The sequence below is a fragment of the Barbus barbus genome (genome assembly GCF_936440315.1).
Source record: "Barbus barbus genome assembly, chromosome: 14".
NCBI classification, from domain to species: Eukaryota; Metazoa; Chordata; class Actinopteri; order Cypriniformes; family Cyprinidae; genus Barbus; species Barbus barbus.
The window spans coordinates 8,459,163-8,480,098 of record NC_136742.1 but is presented as its reverse complement, the minus strand read 5'-3'; the positions used below and the strand labels follow the sequence as shown (position 1 = coordinate 8,480,098).

At 38.2% G+C, this 20,936-nt stretch overlaps 1 protein-coding gene across 1 annotated transcript; it reads right to left on the bottom strand.

Moving 5' to 3' along the window:
- Positions 1-1,107: 1,107 nt before the first annotated feature.
- Positions 1,108-6,984, bottom strand: kcnk5b (potassium channel, subfamily K, member 5b). The gene is made up of 5 exons (XM_079433018.1): positions 6,688-6,984; positions 4,579-4,690; positions 3,696-3,862; positions 3,433-3,601; positions 1,108-2,778 (listed from the first exon to the last, which is right to left on the bottom strand). The coding sequence occupies exons 1-5, from the start codon at positions 6,871-6,873 to the stop codon at positions 2,072-2,074; spliced, it is 1,341 nt and encodes a 446-aa protein (XP_079289144.1). The 5' UTR covers positions 6,874-6,984; the 3' UTR covers positions 1,108-2,071.
- Between the last annotated feature and the right edge of the window lie 13,952 nt (positions 6,985-20,936).

The following is a 20,936-nucleotide window of genomic DNA, read 5'->3' as shown; positions in this document are numbered from 1 at the left end:
AGCTTCGTAAAATTACGGTTGAACCACTGATGTCACATGGACTATTTTAACAATGTCCTTACTAACTTTCTGGGCCTTGATTTAATCCGAAATATCTTAATTTGTTTTCCGAAGATGAATGAAGGTCTTACAGGTTTGGAACGACATGACGGTGAGTAATTACTGACACTTTCATTTTTGGGTGAATTATCCCTTTAAATGTAAATGTGGTCGCACCTTAATTTGTACTGTATAGGAATCCTCCATGTTGGAGGTGCTGTTGACTTCTTAGAGAGACTGTGTTCCTAAGGATAGCAGTAATGGACCTGCTGTTTTTTGCAGTGTTGGGATGGGAAGGCAGGAGACTGATTGAAAAAGACGCCTTATGACGACAATAGAACATTGAACTACTGCCATTGGCACTGCCATCTATACCAACTGTTTATTCCCATCAAAGCATAACTGCAACTGTATTATTGGCAGTTGCATAAGCATTCAAATTACTTGAGGTTTAGCCTTTGTACTTGACTTGCAAATACAAATATACACTGCATGGTAACAGCTAAAGCATCAAGAGAAACATTCAGAAAACATATCGGACCAAAACGCAAGACCATAAACATAATTCTGTTTTATGATGGGATATAGGGACTATATCACACCAGCAATATTTCAAAAATATTTTAAATGTACAAACAGTAGGGCTGCTGAAGACTGTCTAAATGTAACTGATGCAAATTTGAGTAATTTAACTCATGATTTTGTCATTTGTTTTCATATTGTGTAAGCAAATGCTGCATTATGCATATGTTAATGCTGATTCAGGTTCATTTTTAATCTTTGAACACTATACATTTAATAAAATCTAAATTTACAAACATTTATGCAATCATTAATAATGTTGTGAGCGTCACTATGGTATCTTGGAAAAACTGATAATGACATGCAAAAGTATGCTTTCACACATTTTGGAGAATTTATGCGTTTTTAGAAATATCTCAATGCAGTTTGGAAGGACTTAACTAAACTAAGAACAACTTGGCTGTTCATCATGCTCAGTCATGTTTAATTTCATCACTTCTGCCAACAGCCCGGATGTGGTTTGGCAACAACAGATAGAGACATTCTATGATAAACAATTATTTTTATTACCAAATATGGCATTGAAAACAAAACTAGTACAAAAAAAAAAACATATACATATACATACACACACACAAATGATAAATCGAAGAGTCAAACAACGGGCCAAATTTTAAAGCAAACTCCATCAATCAGGTAGTAAGATCAAGTTACGTCCCATAACACACCCTCCACAAATCTTTCAAGAGGAGGCAATTTTCTGGAAGCCTGAGTAGGTGCTTCCTCAGCAGGACAATGCAATGCTTCCCAAGTGCAAGTTGAACCCAAGAACAGCCACAGAACTGTTACAGCATTCAAGACAGAAGATATGCTCAGAATATAATCTACAATATTGCTCCTTGGCATGTTGCAACCTACGACATTTGCCAAAATGTTCAGAACAACAAAACAACACTGTAGTCCTACAATGCAGTGTGTTCTGCAACTTAAACATTAATTTCCAATTTGACTGGAAATAAACTGGAAACACTATCGACTCTTTTCTAAATAGTCATTTGGTCAAACTGCCAAAATTAGCTAATTTTTGGTTAAAAATAATTGGATAAAATAACAATTTTTCTCTCATAAATTATAACTGGACTAAAACTCACTGATTTATAGATACAAGAGGTCATGTGACAATACTGCATTATTTCCATGCGGTTTCATTTCCTCTGCCAACCCTCACATCCTTATCTTGGTCACAGACTGGCTGCACAACCCTGGGTGATACCTGAATGTCTTTCAATACTGTGGAAACCAATGAACACTTTTGCAGCTTGATTTAGGTAGAGGAAGTGCCTGTCTGGATATCAGAGCAACATTCTTTGGTCTTGAAATGTCTTCGGAGTTCTTCACATGCTCCTTCTTGCGACAGCTCAGCCATAGTGACCTTCATCTGAAAAATCATGATTTAAAGCAGTGCTGAATTTTTTAGGACATTTTTGGTTTTAGATCTTGTAGCTTAGACTCAACCAATGCTTTTTCTCCTCTCTAACAAATGATCTTCTGATACTTTGGACACTGAGAATCTTGATCCTCTGTTGCTGGTGGTAAGGGTAGGGCTTTGAACAGGTCTCTGAAAGACTGTTGGGTCTGATCTTCTGGAGTCCCATGCACAACGTCTAGGCTTCTCTTCGCTCTTATTTTTAGTGTCTCCTTGGTGCTCTTTCAGTAGTGTCTGTTCCTCTTGGTTGTTGTTGAGGCCATCCGTTGACTCTCCAGATGTGACCATGCACATGTTCGCGCTGACGCTGAAGCGGCGTTTCAGACGAGGAGAGTGATCGAGCGGGATGACCAGGCCGTGTAATAGATCACTACAGCTTTTGGACCGTGCCAGTTCCTCCTCCTGCTTCTTTTTCTTCCTTCTCTTATCTGTTCCGATGGCTTGGATAACATCGCTGTAGTCTTCAACCTTCTCAGACATGAACTCAAAGATGTCAATGACGCCAGAGAGAGGTGGTGGCTTTGGGGCTTTTTTTACTTCTTTTTTTACCGGTACATCATCGATGGACGGCCTGTGGCGTCTCAGCCTTCTTTTCTTGAGGACTTTATGAGCCTCGACCACCATATGCACATTCCAGCTGAAGAAAAGTGACAACCAGGCAAGACCCAGGCAGATCCATAACTGCACAAAGAATTTGTAGAGCGTTGGGTAATCTGTATCTGGGTTCACACCTAGATGGAGAAACAAAGTGAATTTCCTTTATTCAACGTGACAAGCCAATAGTTAAATTAGCCTATCTAGAGCTATTTTTACACCGCACAGAAGCTGTTTTTAAGCAGTATATGTTTATACAGAATCACAATCACAGGAAACGATGCATCATAAGTTGGTTCACGTGTACCGCGGACAGAAAGATGCACGCCAAGAAATTTGCACCTTATCTCAGATTACAAGAGCAACAAGCTAAATTTTCTATTTTTAACGTATGCCTTCTCTTCACTGTGCTCAAGGTGTAGTTTTTTTAGACTTTATAATACCAAATTTGATGAATACTCACTATTACTGAGTTCACTATTTATGAATACTCGCTATTTTCATCATTTAAGGTAATGAAATATAACACTAATAATAAAGAGAATAAACAATAAAATAATAATTTTTAAATAATGTTCCTATGCAAAAAAAGTGTCAAACTATTTGTTAGGCAGTGGTGATGAAAACATTTGTCTTGCTGTTAAATGTACAGAAATACATTTAGTACTTTTTTAATGTCAAATTTTCCACAAAGCACTTTTTTTGCAATCTCTTTGTGTTTCCCAGACCACAGTTTAGTTCACGTTTTCCTCAGCACAAATGTTAAAATCAGCTTGCAGTTGTTCACTTACCTGCTACATAGTCACCAAAACCAACAGTCGTCAAGGTGGTGAAAGAGAAATACAGGCCTTCTAAGTAAGTCCAGTCCTCAAAGTGACTGAATACAAAGGCTGGGAAGATCAGGTGAACCAGGAAACCCCATAAAAGGAATACAACTGTGCAGGTGAACTGTACTTTTTTCTGTAGTGAAAGAGAAAACATGAATAGGGATGTTAATAATATTGTTGGTTGTCTCTTTAAAATAAAGTGAAGGCTGTGTTAATGATGTTCTTACCACAGTGAAACTTCTGTTGAGGAGCACCTGACTCAGGCGCTTTGCTCTGCCACCAAAAAATGTACCCAATTCACTTATCCAGGTGAGACAAAGAGGAATGCCACAGAGCCCATACAGAATACAGAATAAACGACCTCCAGTTGTCTTCGGCGCAACATTGCCATAACCTGAAAACATCGAGTAGACAAGGCTGTGTAAAATATTTTTATTCAGTCTAAAATCAGATCATTAGGTATGGAAGCCTTTTTTTTCCTCCACAATCAATCAATCAATAAGGGTAACCGATTATTATTATTTTTAATCATTCATTATCTTTTTTTTTTCTCAGAATTGCAAAAAAAAAAAAAAAGTTTTGAGATTTAAGAGATACAATCTCAGAATTATGAGACATAGCTCAAAATATGATGCAAGATATAAAGTCTCAATTTTGAAAAGTCCAAACTGTGAGATATAAACCCATTGGAATTGTGATTTTTGTTTTTCCTCAGCATTGCAAGTAAACAGGGGAATAACCTGTTCAATAATAATGCAAACTATTTTAATAACAACCATTATATTTTTATTCCGTGTTGGAAATGTGCTTCCATAAATAGGACACCTACAGGTCTGTGAACCACTGTATTACTAAATCGAAAAAAATCTAAATTAATAAATCCTAAAATAATATTTGCTCTTCAAAATTGTTATTTTGGAGAATTGTGCTCTTAACATTGTCAGTAATTAATAAACGTGATGCAAGTTTGAATCACTGTTTAATGTTTTAATTTCGCAAACGCACATTTCAACATCGAAGGTCAATTATATGATTATATGCGTCAGCTGGGTTTTTTTATAATAAATAGATAGAAACTTGAAATACTTCTAAGCAGTACAATGTGTCTACCTATAGTAGTGATGACTGTGGCAGCAAAAATAACTGCGTTCTCCCAACTCCAGTTGTTGATTTTTTTTTCTCCTGTTACAGTCACACCTCTTCCAGCCGCCGCAGCCACAACCTGATGTTGAAACATAAAACAAAATATTAACTATTAAATATGTTATTTAACAATGAATACAAATACCAAATGAGCATATCTGAACATAGTATGAAAGGAGAAGAGACATAATGCATGCATGTAAACAAAGGATTAAATAATTATATCTTTGAGAAAAACTTTAAAATAAGCAATAATATTTAACTTCATTTCATCTCATCGCACGATTACCCATTTTATTTTTTACTCCGAGGCAGAAACAGGCTTCCATACACAAGTCAAAACAACAGGAAAAGAGGAAAAGTGCTTATGATATCAGCAAAATAAACCCTTGTCTTCATGGACACTAGTTAGAGTCAGCATGGCTGCATTCAGCCCATCTCTGTGACCGTAAACATGGCTATTTAGATACCCTAAATTAGCGACTATACAAACAAACACACCCAACCCAAATCGACTGAGTATAGGACACCCTACAGTTTCAATCTCCTTCTGATTTTACATACAAGTCCAGTCTGATATGCATGTCACTGAAACAACTTACTTTAAACGTACTTTTCATATCTCTTTGAATAACAACAAAAACACTATCTTTCAGCTTGTTCATGTAAATATCAGTATTTCGCATACGCCACCACAATGGTGTTGTTTGAAAACCCAAGGAACAGGTTTTCTTAGCCACATCATGTTACATCATGCTCAGTAAACACAAGTATGAGGGCTTTTATAGTTTTAAATGAATGTCAGACAAGGTCAAATTTGGCACGATTAACAATAGAAAAAAAAAAAGCTTTTTTTTTCATTTTAAGGTAAAAAATTTAAAATCAGCTAATTCAGTTTGAAACAATGCGATGTAATGTTTCAAATCAGCCTAAAAGATTTGCTGCAGTAGTACAGTTGTCATGTTAAGGCCAATTCACACCACACAGACAAACAAGTTGGCCGTTGGATTTAGAATCTTATGAAAAATAACTCCTGTTCACACTGCACCAACAAACACTGACTGGGGAGAAAATGGATGATCCTATATCTATAAGCATGTTCAGTCGAGTGAAAACAAACTCCAAACAATGCCAACAGACTCATTTGTTGGAGTGTGTCTGTGCGGTGTGAATTGGCCTTAAGTATACCATAATCTCAAAGAAAACACATACCAAAACAAACTGAAAATAAAAAAAGATTTCCAGCAATAACATCCATCCCAAGTGTTATTGTTTTAAAGACTGTGACACCATTTATGGCATGGCTACTGTCAATATCAACACTGGAAATGACATTGCAAGAGTTGTAAAACAAGTACAGGCACTAATGAACACAGCAATGTGATTTACTGTATCCGCATATTTACTAGTGTTGTTCATAAAATGTTCTTCAAGAATGACTGAATTAATACTATAGTTGATGTTTTCAGATGAGTTAAAGGCATTTGCAATGTTCTCTGGTGACAAATTACAAATGCTCACACACCTTCGTGTGTATATAGTAAACATCTGTGGTTACAATATGAGATAATATTTCAATACTTATATTTCAAACTTAAAATATTTCGATTTAGATGATGATACATCATGAACCAGTTAAATGTGTAAAAGTAGTCGTTTGTTGATTAATCATTAAAATCAGATGGATTAAATAAGGTAAGAATCAGAATGAGATATTTTGTGTGGATTTAAAACTTTTTTGGTTGATTGTGTGTGTAGTAGTTAAGTCAAGTTGGGGAAAATAGTGCATGAAGAAAAGAATGACTTCGCCACTTTTATTGCCCACGGGGGGAAAAGTCCACAAACTTGAACAATCGCACCTCATTCGCCAACTCCCGTCACCTCCAGAGATTTGACACGTTCAGGACTAAGTTTGGCTGTTTTGTTCATGCTCTAATGCGTGAAACTGTTACAAACTAGGTACAACTGTTTAAAATGCTATAAACTTACATTAAATTCAGACGAAAACTTCTTAGCAGTCGATTGTGTGTGAGAAGCACAGCAACACCACTTGATGAATCAAATGATAAAGCCTACCTCAATTATCATGTCCAAATCATGCTTTTCTAAGCAGGGATATTTCTGTAATAAATGGTCAGTGTGGTTTTTATAATCGTCCAGAGCTGCTTTTAAATGCGGCTCCTCGAGGATCTGAAATATCGCGGCTCCGATGGACAAGTAGAAAATGATGAAGGAGGTCAGAAGAGATCCTTTATCTGCCATAATACTGAAGTAGATCCTTCTCTGTGCTGTGTTACATCAAGTAACAACAACCACTATTATAGTCTCCAAAGTTTCTGGTGATGTGTTACTTAAACATACTGATGCGGGAGAGGAGGAAGTGGAATTCGGAGCCACGCCTGTAGGTGTGAACGCGAGGAGTGCCTTGTCTGGCTGGAAACTGCGTGGTTTTGCTAGAGGCTACGGTTTTTGTGAACTTTTCTTTGAGTTTTGGTCTTTAATAGATTTTAAAATTGCATTTTAGTTTTAAAGGAAAGACTCAAACACACTTACAATCATTAGAAGACAGAGATCTTTTCTCAGATCGTATAATATACCCACTATTCTTAGTCATTTTTGTAATTACTTTTAAGGTGTTTTTAATGAAAGTATTACGTTGGTTCCCACATGTTCACGCAGGTGCCCTTGCAGAGTACACACTTGAAAAAAAAAAAAAGGGTTCCAAATCGTTTTCACGGAGTGCCACAGAACCATTTCATGTTTCCTAAAGAACCATCTAGGGAACATTTTTTAAAACAACATTTTTCTGGAACATTTTAATAATCAAGAGAACCTTTTTTCCAGTATGAGGAACCTTTTTTAGGGGCCAAGCCCGAAGGGCTGTAGCCTGTATGTTTTTCTTCTTATTTATTTATTTATTTTTCCTTCCCAATGGGAGTCTATGGCAGCCCTATTAAGGGAACATAGGAAAATGAAGAAATTTGGCACACTTGTAGTGATAGTCATTACTAGTGATCTGACCAACTTTGGGGTCTTTAGAACCAACTCTATAGCGCCATCACCAGTTCAAAAACTCAACATTGAAATGGTTATAACTCCTTGTTCTAGAAAAATGAAACTTAGTACAGCTGATTACTCTCTTCATGCTGACCACATTCAATAGCATACATTAAGACTCCACCCATTACAGTAGCGGCCATTTTGAAAAGTTCAGTATTCTGTCTTTTCGTTACTACTCCTTCAAAATTGATCCAATTGTTCCCTAAATTGGCTCAGATGATCTTTGGAATGAGCCGCACAGAAATGACTGAACAGATTTTTTAAATTAATCTTTTTTCAAAAGTTATGATGTTGTGAACTTAATGAATTTGACCCAAAATTGGTTCAGAGGATATATCTCAGCCAAACTTTGATCAATCGAAATGAAACTTGGTACGCTTCATCAACACCATGATCTGAGGGTCCATGCCAAAGTTGGGGACAGCGCCACCTATGGGTCGTGAGATACCAAAAATTCACATTTTCACTTAACTTTCAGTCAGTCAGAAAATTATAATCTTTCTGTCTATGGATTCCTTGGATCATGCCGAATCAGACGATGTCAGTTTTGAACCACGTGTATGCCGTTTTGAAATTTGTCATAAATTGCAATATCTTTTTAACCATTTGACATATCTGCACAAATATGGATCATGAACACAATGTCCAGGAGGTACCCCAGAAGAATGAAGACAGCGCCACCTAGTGTCCCAGATATATAACGATTCTTGAAAAAACACTTATAACTTTTGAAAATGTTGTCCAAAATGTGTCATTTTTATGTTGTTTCGTTCCCTAGGTTATGCCGATTCTGACTATGTCACATTTGTCATATTCTAACATGGTGTCAATGCGCCATATTGAAGTAAATGAAAAACAGTGTTTTTGCTACTCTTTCTACACATTTTGTTCAATTTTGTCCAAAATCTGATCATACGATCTTTGGACCTAGAAATGACTTAACAGATTTTGATTTATTTTTTTGTTAACAACTGTTTATTGAACTTCACTCTGTGGAACAGCAGTACAAAACCAAACAGCAGCAGTACAAATCCAGAACCCATCCCACCCCCCGGTAGACCCCCCAAAAAGAAAAAAAATAAATAAATTAAAAAAATTAAAAATAATTAAATTAAATAATAAAAAATATATTAATATCAATAGATAAACAAATAACAACAAAATAACTTCTACAAAGACTTTAGAAAAGAAGACACAACACAAAAGCTGAATGCCATGAATTAACAGTTTTCACGTTGGATCCATGTATACGAGAAGTAGAGAATTCCATCGAGATAATATCCAACAAATACACAGTCCAGGTTCATCAGTCCATTGTGTGAGGAGGATTCCAACGGTTGACCAGCAATTTTGTTGCTGCTGTGAGAGCAGCTAACAGTAAAGATCTTTGTTGGACGGACAAGGTGAAGTCCCAAAAGTCATTGATGAAAAAAGTCAAACATATCTCAGTACCCAACAAATATGATAGGTCCTGTAAGAGCTGAGTCCAAAAAGGTGAGAGAGAGGGGCACTCCCAAAAAAAAAAAAAAATGCAAAAACGTGCCTAAAACTCCTTGGGAACAGAGAGTACACTTAGGAAAAGATGACATATTCATATAAAAACGTTTCATTGGAGTCAAATAAACCCTATGCAGCAATTTCCAATGAATCATTTGGTGATTAGGGTTTTTAGAAGACAATTTATACATACCCCATACCTGATCGGAAAATAAAACATGCACATCCTCAAGAGTTTTATTCGTCACATACACAATTATACAGAGTATAACCAGCAGTGAAATGTAGGTCAGGTCCGCTCCAAGGACAGTGCAATTATAAAGTATACAAATATTAAGAGAAGAAAAGTAGAAAAAAATTAAATAAAATAAAAAGAATAAAATAAAAAGATAGATAAAAAATATAAATATAAATGTGCAGGTCAGTATGTTGTTGACTTAAATAGTACTAAGAGGAATGTGCAAAATAATGTGCAAAAAAGTTGTACAGGGTATATAATAGCAGCAATATGAGGTAGAGAAAAATTATGAATAGCTTATTGATATGGTGATATTTACATGGAGTCAAGTGATGTTATGACACAGAGTTAGAGTTTAGGAGCCTGATGGCCTGGGGGAAGAAGCTCCTCCTAAGTCTCTCAGTTTTTGTCATCAGGCTACGGAAGCGCTTACCAGAAGGAAGCAAAGTGAATAGCTGGTTACCAGGGTGATTTGAGTCCTTGATTATTTTGACAGCTCTATTTTTGCAGCGTTTGAGGTAGATGTCCTGCAGAGAGGGGAGAGCAGACCCTGAGATGCGCTCAGCTAAGCGCACAACTCTCTGTAGTGCTTTGCAGTCCTGATTGGAGCTGTTTCCATACCACACTGAGATGCACTGAGTCAATACACTTTCTATGGTCCCTGAATAGAAAGTTTTCAGGATTGCTGGTGAGACCCTGAATTTCCTCAGCTGTCGCAGATGGTACAGTCTTTGCCTGGCTTTCTTTACCTGAGTTTGGATGTGTGTAGTCCAAGTCAGGTTCTCGGAGATGTTTACACCGAGGTACTTGAAGCTACTCACCCTCTCCACAGGGGTCCCACTGATCATAAGAGGTGTGTAGGGCTGCTGCTGTCTCTTCCTGAAGTCCATGATCAGCTCTTTAGTTTTGCTCACATTCAGAGAGAGACAGTTGTCCTGGCACCATGATGTGAGTCTCTCTACCTCGTCCAAGTATGCGGTCTCATCGTTGTTGGAGATGAGGCCCAGAACCACAGTATCATCAGCGAATTTGACAATAGATGTGGAGCTGTGAGAGGACACGCAGTCATGCGTGTAGAGAGAGTAGAGCAGGGGACTCAGGACACAGCCCTGTGGGGCTCCTATGTTCAGAGTGATGGAGTTTGAGGTGAACTGGCCAACTTTCACCACTTGAGGTCTGCCGGTGAGGAAGTCTTGAATCCAGTCACAGAGTGAGGAGTTTAGGCCGAGGTCTGTGAGTTTAGATGCCAGTTTGATGGGGACTATAGTGTTGAAAGCTGAGCTATAGTCAATGAATAGCAGCCTTACATAATTTCCATTGTTGCTATCCAAGTGTGTGAGGGAAGAGTGGAGAACGTGAGAAATGGCATCGTCCGTGGATCTGTTTGGGCGATAGGCAAACTGAAGAGGGTCCAGAGTATCAGGGATGGAGGAGCAAATGTGGCTCTTTACAAGTCTCTCAAAAACCTTCATGACTATAGATGTGAGGGCAACTGGGCGATAGTCATTCAGGCAAGAGGGTTTATTGTTCTTTGGCACAGGGATAATGATGGATTTTTTGAATGAGGTGGGAACCACGGCGGTAGCAAGGGACTCATTAAAGATAGAAGTGAACAAACCAGCGAGCTGATCGGCGCAGGACCTCAGAACACGGCCGGTTATCCCATCAGGTCCGGCTGTTTTCCTGACGTTCACTCTCTTTAGCGCCCTCCGAACCTCATCCTCCGACACGGTGATTACAGGATCATCGCTGCTCTGCCTGCTGCTTCCAGACGCGCTGGTCGGCAGAAACGCGCCACCGCCGTTGCCATCGAAGCGGCCGTAGAAGATGTTTAACTCGTCGGCCAGCAACGGATCTGCTCTCACCTCCGCGGAGGATTTGTTTCCGAAGTCACAGATGGTCCTCAGTCCCTGCCACATCCGTCGAGAGTCGTTGAGCTGGAAATGAGACTCAATTCTCTCTCTGTATCTGTGTTTGGCGGCTCTTACTGCGCGTCGGAGAGCATAGCACGATGCTTTGTACTCGCTCGTATTCCCAGACAGAAGAGCCTCATTGTAAGCGGCGGTGCGTGTGTTAACCGCGGCACGGATTGTTCTGTCCACCCACGGTTTCTGATTGGAGAATGTCCTTATCGTTATTGTTTCTGTAGCTTGCTCGGTTAGCGTGTTTACGAAGCTTAATGCTACATCCGTGAACTCGCTGACGTCAGAAGAACTCGCCCGGAACATGTCCCAGTCGACGTCATCAAGCGCCGCCTGCAGCATAGTCTCTGAGTGGGAGGACCAGCGCGTCACTACTCTCTGCACCGGAGGTTCCTGAACGAGCCTTTGTTTGTATCTCGGTGTTAGAAAGATGGCGGCATGGTCCGATTTGCCAAAAGCCGGTAGTGAGCGGGCTTTGTAGGCATCCTTGAACTGAGTGTAGCAATGATCCAGTGTGTTTGGTCCTCTAGTTGGACAGGATACATGTTGGTAAAAGTTCGGCATGACCTGCTTGAGGTTGGCTTTGTTAAAGTCCCCCGCGATGATGAAGGCAGCGTCAGGATGTTTGTTAATGTGGCCGCTGAGCACATCGTGAAGTTTAGACAAAGCCAAGCCAGTGTCCGCCTGTGGTGGAATGTACACAGCAGTAACAATGATCGATGAAAACTCCCGGGGCAGATAAAATGGGCGGCAGATAATGGAAAGATGTTCCAGATGAGGCGAGCAGGAACGCGACAGAATGGAGATATTCCTGGGGTCACACCATTTCTTGTTGATCATGAAACATACTCCTCCACCCCTGGATTTACCGGCCTCTGCTGTTCTGTCCGTCCGAAAGACAGAGAAGTTATCACTCGGCATTACAGCAGTGTCCGGGACCGAGGACGAAAGCCACGTTTCTGACAAACAAAGGATGTTACAGTCCCTAATGTCCCGTTGGAAACTAATCCTGGCTCTAAGATCGTCCATCTTATTCTCCAAGGATTGGACATTAGCGAGGAGAATGCTTGGGAGAGGAGGACTGTGAGCCCTTTTCCTGAGTCTGACTCGAATTCCAGCGCGCTTCCCGCGGTGTTTCTTGATCCGTCGCCTCGGGGGGGTGTTGTTTATCTCCGCGTTCCGAAGAATCTCCAGAGGCCACGCAGGATTCGTGGATAAAGTGTCCTGAAACAGGTTGGTGTAGCGGTTTCCAATGTCCAAAAGTGTTTCTATGTTGTAGGTGATCAGTGCCGACGTGAGATGTGTAAAAAGAGAAAGTAAAACTAAGTAAAAAGGAAGGTAGAAGCAAATTCTCGGTGGAGCGAACCTCACGGCGTCCGAACACAGCGGCGCCATCTTGTTTGAGAGTCCTCATTAAGATCCTTAGCCCAAACAGTAGTAATAGATAAAGGTTTGTATGAATGCTCAAGAAGAACGAGATAGATGACTGAAGCAGAGGAGGGAGATTCCTCAGAAGGAAGGATTAGTTTGTGTAAAGGGTGAACAGGCAGTTGAGAGTTCCAAGGCACCCCATACACCCGTAGGGGCGATCAAATGCTCACATACATAAAAAAGGAGGTGCCTGGCAGATTATATTGAGTTTTAAGATTCTGTATGGATTTTAAACCATTATCATCATAGATATCTCCCAGAGTGTGTACTTTACTATGAGTTTGCGGACAATGAAATGGAGTACTGCCTGACAAAAGTTATTATTGTGGAAAATAGGCAAATGCCTATGCCATTTTGTAGCTAGTTGTGAACATCTTTCAACATCCCTCCATGTCAAGCCCATAGGGTTGTCCTTTTCAGAACCTTCAGGCAATCCGACCAGATGCAGATTGCTGTGCCTATTGCGATCCTGCAAGTCCATAACCTGTTGCTCGGGCGCGGCTACTTGCCTATCGTGATCTGCAACAACTTTATTTTGTTCTCTCATCTCCCCTGTAAGAAGATCCAGTTTAGAGCATAGCTACTGAACAACTGACATGTGAGAAGCGAACTCATTCCGCATCGCCGTCAACTCGGTTCTTAGAATGTCCTCAAAGTGTGTAACAGTGTTCGCCATCTTGTCCATCATACCGCTCGCGGTCGGTGGCTTGAATGTCTTCTTAATCGGAGAAGCCGGTGGAGACAACTCCTGCTGTTTACGACTGCATGTCATCAGGTAAAGCACCACCAATGAATAAAACTTAAAACAAAACAGAAAAATCAGCAAAAAGAGGCCAAACGTACGGAGTGCGACTAGGTTCATGAGCACGTCACGTGACTCACTGACCAGATTTTTGATATTCACTACCTTTCCAGAGAACTAATTTGGCAAACTAGAACATGTCTGTGCTTCTTGATTTATGCTAGTTAGCTTAGCATGCTAATCGGTTAGCATGTTAACCAGTTACCATTCATTCTAATGTGACTCTTCAGCTATCTTAAATAAAACTACTTTATTATTAAGTTAGCTTTCACTCATTTTCTACAGGGTTCAGGTCAGAGGACTGGAATGGCAGAAGGAATAGCAGAAGCTTGGTTTTGTGCCCAGTGACCCATTTTTGCCTTGTTTTTAAGATTTGTTTTTGGATTATTTTCCGGTTGGAAGATCCAAACATGGCCCATTATAAGATTTCTAACAGAGTCAGTCACTTATTGATTTTTTATTTGTTGGTATTTGATAGAATCCATGATGCCATGTGTTTAAACAAGATGTCCAGGACCTCCAGCAGAAATATAGGCCCACAACATTAAAAATACAGCAGTATATTTCATTGTACACATGGAGTACTTTTTATCCCTGTGCTCACCAAACCCATCTTGAGTGTTTGCTGCTAAAAAGCTAATTTTTTTAGTTACATCTAACCATAGAAGCCAGTCCCATTTGAAGTTACAGTCGTGTCTGACAACTGAATATGCTAGAGATTGTTTCTTGGTGAAAGCATTTTCTCTTTTTTCTTGCAGCTCTTCCAAACAACATGTGGTGATGTTTGATATTTATATATATATTTTTTAAGTTTTCTTACCCCGAAACTCAACTTTTTTCTGCAATTCTCCAGCTGTGATCCTTGAAGAGTCTTTGGCCACTCAAACGCTCATCCTCACCGTGCATTAGGACGACATAGACAGGCAGATTCAGATGCCTCTTCCAGGCAGATTCATAACATTTTCTGTTGATTGGAAATTCTTAATTATTGCCCTGATGGTGGAAATTGGAATTTTCACTGCTCTAGCTCTTTTCTTAAAGCCACTTCACTAATTTGTGAAGCTCAATTATCTTTTGCTGCACACCAGAAATATATTCTTTGGGTTTTCTCATTGTGATGGGTGATTAATTTGGAATTTGACCTATTTGTATTTCTGTGAAACAGGAAGCCATGGCTGGATAATTTCATGTTCATAATCAGATATATTTTACTCTTAAGAATTTCTAGGGGTACCTGTAATTGTGTCCAACGTGTATTTGAGAAAAAAACATTTATTTCATAATATTTTAAGTTCTTATTCTCCAATGAAATCACATTTTTGTGATTTTTTAAAATAAAAGATCAAAAGGATTAACAATGCACATTTATTTTCACAGCCTTTGTTAATATTTACCAAGGGTACCAACAATTCTGACCACGTGTATGTATGTATATATAGATATATATACATATATAGGCCTAAATGTGTGAGTGTGTGTGTGTGTGTGTGTATACGTGAATGTAACTTTTTGTTTTGTTATCTAATGAAATGCCTTTCATGCATTTCTAAGTGTGGCAAAGGTCCGATTACTTTGGAATTGGTGTGTTTATATTTCTTGTCTTGATCCCTTTGTTGAGATAAAAGATCGGAGATGTGTGGTAGTTTGCCCAAGTTTCAGTCAAGGCTTTTTTCATCTTATTTCTGATACATTGCTTCTAAATTTAAATTAATAATCTTAAAAATCAAAAGATAATTAATATAACAAAGAAAAAATGTGTTAGCGTATACAAGACACATTTCATACTGAAGTTCTCTTGTTCCTTCTTACCAAGTGACAGTATATATAGTGGTAGATATCTATCTCACTGATTGAGCAACATACTGTATCTGTTTTTAAAAGGAAATGCGAGTCAAGGTTTCTTCTCTGTGTGAACGCCGGACACCTAACACCATTTTTCCTATTTCACACCTGAAGAAAGCTATTCAAAGTTTGGGGATTTTTCCACAATATCCTGTGACCTTTAAATAGCAAATGCAAAGGCCTCTGTGAATTGAAAGTCAGATTCCCAAATCCCAAACAGGAACTCATGCCCACAACAGAGTGGAAATCCTCCTCCTTTTGTAACGGGATGGGGAAGGGGGGCTCTTCGTGCATGCCTGAGCATTGCCACTCCTGTGCAGATGTCAAAATATCCTCCTTTTATTGCATGCTATGTGGCATGTTATATCTTTTTACATGTAACTCTAAGCTTAAAGGGATAGTTCACCCAAAAATGGAAATTGCATCATCATTTATTCATGTTTTCCGAACCCTTCACAAAAGGAGATATTTTGGAAAAAAAATATTTCAGTGTATTTATTTAAATGAATTGCTTTGTATTTATTTTATGCCTGTACTTTAAGTATACAACAATGGGTCCATTGTCTGGACAGAATATTTTTACTGGATTCCTCCAGAAGAACGAAGAAATACAAGTTTGGAAGGACATGATGGTAAGGAAATAATACCTGAATTTTCATTCTGGAGAAGTTAATCCTTTTACTTGTCCTCAAATATCAATGAATTGCATACATATTGTTATGCAAAATACATTGTAATATGTCTTAGACAGAATATATTGAGCAATAATGCTTTTGTATAATGAAGTTATATATAGTCTGAAAATGTTATCAGTAGTTGTTTTGCTTTCTGTTCAAAACAGAGATTTGCTGAAGCACATATAAAAATGAAATAACATTTACCCAACACAAGAATGTATGTGTCTGTGATAAATGTAATAAATTGTTTTAGCTTAATTGTTAAAGAAATTTAAACACATTTGAATTATTTACAGAACATTTCATTTTTATTAAACAATATTGATTCGGTTGATCATTTTCAAACGATTACAAATGATTAACTTTAAAGCCAGCTAGATAACATCACCTTGGTAACTTATTTAACCATTCACAATAACGTTCAGTATGTTCAGGCCGTTCTTTTCTTATTGTCAAGCCCTTTTTATGTATTTGTTAAACATATAAGGTCAGTGCATTTAGAATTAGACGTACCACTGTTAAAAATACCACTCATTTACAGCTATTGTTAAAAAATATCATTGCTATTTCAAAGACAGTTAGACACAGTCACTACATGGGAACAGGTACAAAATAATTATAACAGAGCACCAGAATTGATTTCACTCGTTTGCAATGGTTTTCTTACCACAGGAAAAGTTGGATGTTGAACACAGAATGTAGTGGTAATGAGATATTTACAAAGACATTAAATAAAAAGCTCTGGTGCGTCATTGTCTTCATTGAATTTAGTGTAATTCACATTCGTTCTCTCTCTGTTGGAGCGTCAAATGTCCAGAGCCCCTTACGTCATCCAGAGGTTCCTGTTTTATTGTGATGAGAATTTTGGATGGCAGGGGCTCTCCTGACATAAAAGTGTCCAAGGAATTAGGTTTGTCCTGTGCCAGTGTACAGATGGATGCATGGGATGCCAGAAGCATTTTTAGCTGCTCTTTCTCCTGTTGCAGGCAGCTCACCTGCCTCTGCAGCACGACCTGCTCCATGTGCAGGCGCTCAGTCTCCTGAAAACAAATTCACAGCTGGATCCCATTAGCATGTGCTGCTGGTAATTACATAACAGATTCCCCGAAGCGGAGTGTACTGCATTCTTAAAAATAAAGGGTGCAAAAGAGGTTTTCATAGCAGTAACATAGAAGATCCATTTTAGGTTCCCTAAATAACTTAAGTGAACAATCTAAAGACTATTTTAATATCCTTAAGAATATTTTTCCACTAAAGAACCTTTTGCGCGTTGGAAAGTTTCCATGAATGTTAAAGGAATAGTTCATTCAAAAACGTGCTCACTCTCAGGCCATCCAAGATGTAGATGAGTTTGTTTCTTCATCAGAACAGATTTGGAGAAATTTAGCATCGCTTCCTCACCATTGGATCCTCTTCAGTGAATGGGTGCCGTCAGAATGAGAGCCCAAACAGCTGATAATTCCTGATAAATCCACACAACTCCATCGGTTAACATCTGAAGCAAAAAGGTGCATGTTTGTAAGAAACAAATCCATCATTAAAGCGTGTTAACTTTAAACCGTATAGTTTCTAGCCAGTCTATAATCCGTAATATTGCTTTCTCTCCATTGAAAACGTTTATCCCCTGTCCTCTCATATCAAAATTCATTAATTTGTTTAGTACAGTTTCGGATTGTTTTTGCTTGTAAATGGCACTTGATCTGTGCATATTTCTCTCCTGATTCAGACGAGATGACTTTTTAACTGAAGAAAGCAATATTATGGACAACTGAAAGCAATAGTTTGAAGTTAAAAATGTCTTGATTAATTTATTTCTTTCTTTCTTTCACACTTGTGGATTATTGTGATGTTTTTATCAGCTGTTTGGACTCTCATTCTGACGGCACCCATTCACTGCAGATGATCAATCAGTGAGCAAGTGATGTAATGCTACATTTCTCCAAATCTGTTCTGATGAAGAAACAATTTAATCTACATCTTAGATAACCTGAGGGTGAGTAAATGTTCATTTTCATTTTTGGATGAATTATTCCTTTGAAGGTTCGTCATGGAAACACTGATGCCAAAAAACAACCTTTGTTTTTGAGGGTGTGACTGTCCAGTGGAATTCTTGTTTTGATCTTCCAACTGAAATGGAAACATTAATTTACGTGTTCTTCATACTTATTATGATTAATTCATCTTATGTAATTCTTACCAGACTCTTTGTATAATTACAGAAGTCTCAAGTTAAAACTGGACAAACAAGATGTATCAGAAAGATGCACCACCCAGAACACAATATGAAAATAAAAAATGGCAGTGCAGCCCTATTATTCACCTGCTGAAGAAGGGCAATAAGTTCTCGTCTGCGGTTGCGGCATTTGGCAGCAGCCATTTTATTGCGCTCTCTTCTCCGTCTTATCTTCTCCTCTTCATCTGGTGTGAGCTAATAATGAATCAATATAACAGTACTATTTAAAAAAAATTGGAGTAATTGGAGTAATATATTCTTGTTCTTCTTTAATTTATTGATCTGTTACTTTAAACAAATAAATGCAGTTATAGAGAGAGAGAGAGAGAGAGAGAGAGAGAAAGGAGATGGGGCTAGTTGTCACACTGGGAAGTTGTCACTGTATCTCATTGCAAGTTAAACACAAACATTGCATTCTGGTTTAAACATTTTAAATAAGAATATTTTTGTGTGAATTCAATATATCAGTATCATTATATAGCTGTATAACACTCTTTCAGGCAGAAACCATGTAATAGTTTTTTATTTTGTTTTCAGGACAAGCTTTATTCTCATAATCTATGATTTATTACTGACAATATTTATTAACCAAAACATGTACATTTGACCTTTTCTGGTATCTTATGAGTTTATTTTATGAATATGTCTATACAGAAATAATACTATGTTCTAATATTACCTGTATGTTTCTTTTGAAGCTTTCTCTCTGAGCTGCTGAAGGTTCGCTGGTCTCACTGGGCATCACTGGCTCGATTATCCAGCGCAGCTCTTGTCTCGATGGGACTGCATTGACAGTGGCGATAAAAGGGCTTTTGGAAATCTGCATCTCGACCTGGCTGAAAAGAGGAGAGGAAAAAAGAAACATGCGGTAAATAAGACAAAAGATGGTAAATATTGCGTTTCTACGTACAAATGGTTAAATATATGGTTAAAACATGCGCATTAATTGACCTAAATCATAATTATTCACCTGGTAGAACTGGAGATATCGCCTCCAGAGATGCAGTTTCGTTCATTTGCGTTCATTCCAAATCCTATCTCCAAATTAAATGGTATTTTGCCATGGATTTATCCTGGTTCAAATGTTTATATTCCAGTTCCACCAATGCACTTTTCAATCAGTGCAGCAACAGGCATTCACTGGCCTAGTATTATAATCATTTGAATGACGAATGTCTCCTTAAAAGGGCAATTGCGTCAGAGCGCAAGCGTTTTATGGATGTGGAATTACCTTACAGTGTTACGTCATTTGTTTCCACGCACTAGCGGCACACATGCTCCATCAGGAAAAAATAAAAACAAAAACATAGCCCACATAATATATAAACACATGCTCCATCAGGAAAAAATAAAAATAAAAACATAGCCTACATAATATATAAACACATGCTCCATCAGGAAAAAATAAAAATAAAAACATAGCCTACATAATATATAAACACATGCTCTAATAAAGTCTTACTGTTATTAAACTTAGTAATTATAACATCTTAGACCATCATCAAGTCGTTTATTGTCCCCCCTCCTCCCCCCCCCCCCCCCCCCCCCCACAGGGTTAAGAAAGAAATTATTGAGTAAAAAAATAAAACTATTATATATATATATATATATATATAATCGAAACATAACTGGAACTTTTGCCATTTCTGACATTTTTTTCTAGGTAGAGCCTAGCAATAGTGCCATGATGGCTTATGACATGCAATGTTATGACTAACTGAATCTGACAAACATGTTTCTTTGAACCATAATTAGCATGTAGCCGTGCTTGGGTTTCTATGTTCCATATTATAGCCATGCTAGAGTTAATGAGCAAAAGCACAGAGCATTCTTAGACTAAACAAAGAGACCTTTGCCTGCATCTGTGAGCGCTTGAGTGTGTTTATGTATGTGTGTGTATGTTTTTAAGTGTGTGTTTAGCAGGGAACAGCATGTGCTCAACCACACTACCGCAGTTGTGTAGGAGTGAATGTCACACAAGGATATTCTCCAAGGCTCAGTATTATCACAGCTCAGATGACATTTTCTTGCTCAAAAGCCTTTCAGATATTCAGACTACCTTCAGACTGAGATGCATTACGCATAAGACAAGGAGTTTGTGAAAATGTTATGGTGTGTAAAAAATAAACCTATAAGCCAAGAGAATTCAACTTATGCACATCTTGCAACATTTTTGTGAACGTGTTACATTATTGGTTTATACAGCTTTCCATGCTGTTTTGCATTAAATTATGTCTTATTCTAATGGTCAAATCAAATTGTGGGACTTCTGGTATATACTTTGCTGTTTGTTAAAGACACGCTGATATAATGAAAGCGTGTGTGGGATTGAAGGACATATGTGAAAGAGATCCTAATTAACCCACAAAGAGCACAAGAGACCAGATAGGCATAAGAGCAGGCCCAAGTAGATCAAAAACTTGAATAAGATAAAGAAGGATGGATGAATATAATGGAAAGCAAGATGTAGAGGAAAGGGAAATTATGTTTTCTTCATCCATGCTTATAGGCCTGCTTGTAGCTCATGTGATTCTTCGCATGAATACAATAATTGAAAGCTAATGCATCCATTAGCAAAACCTGCATTCAACTTGTCGCTTGGCAACACCACCAGCTCTAAATT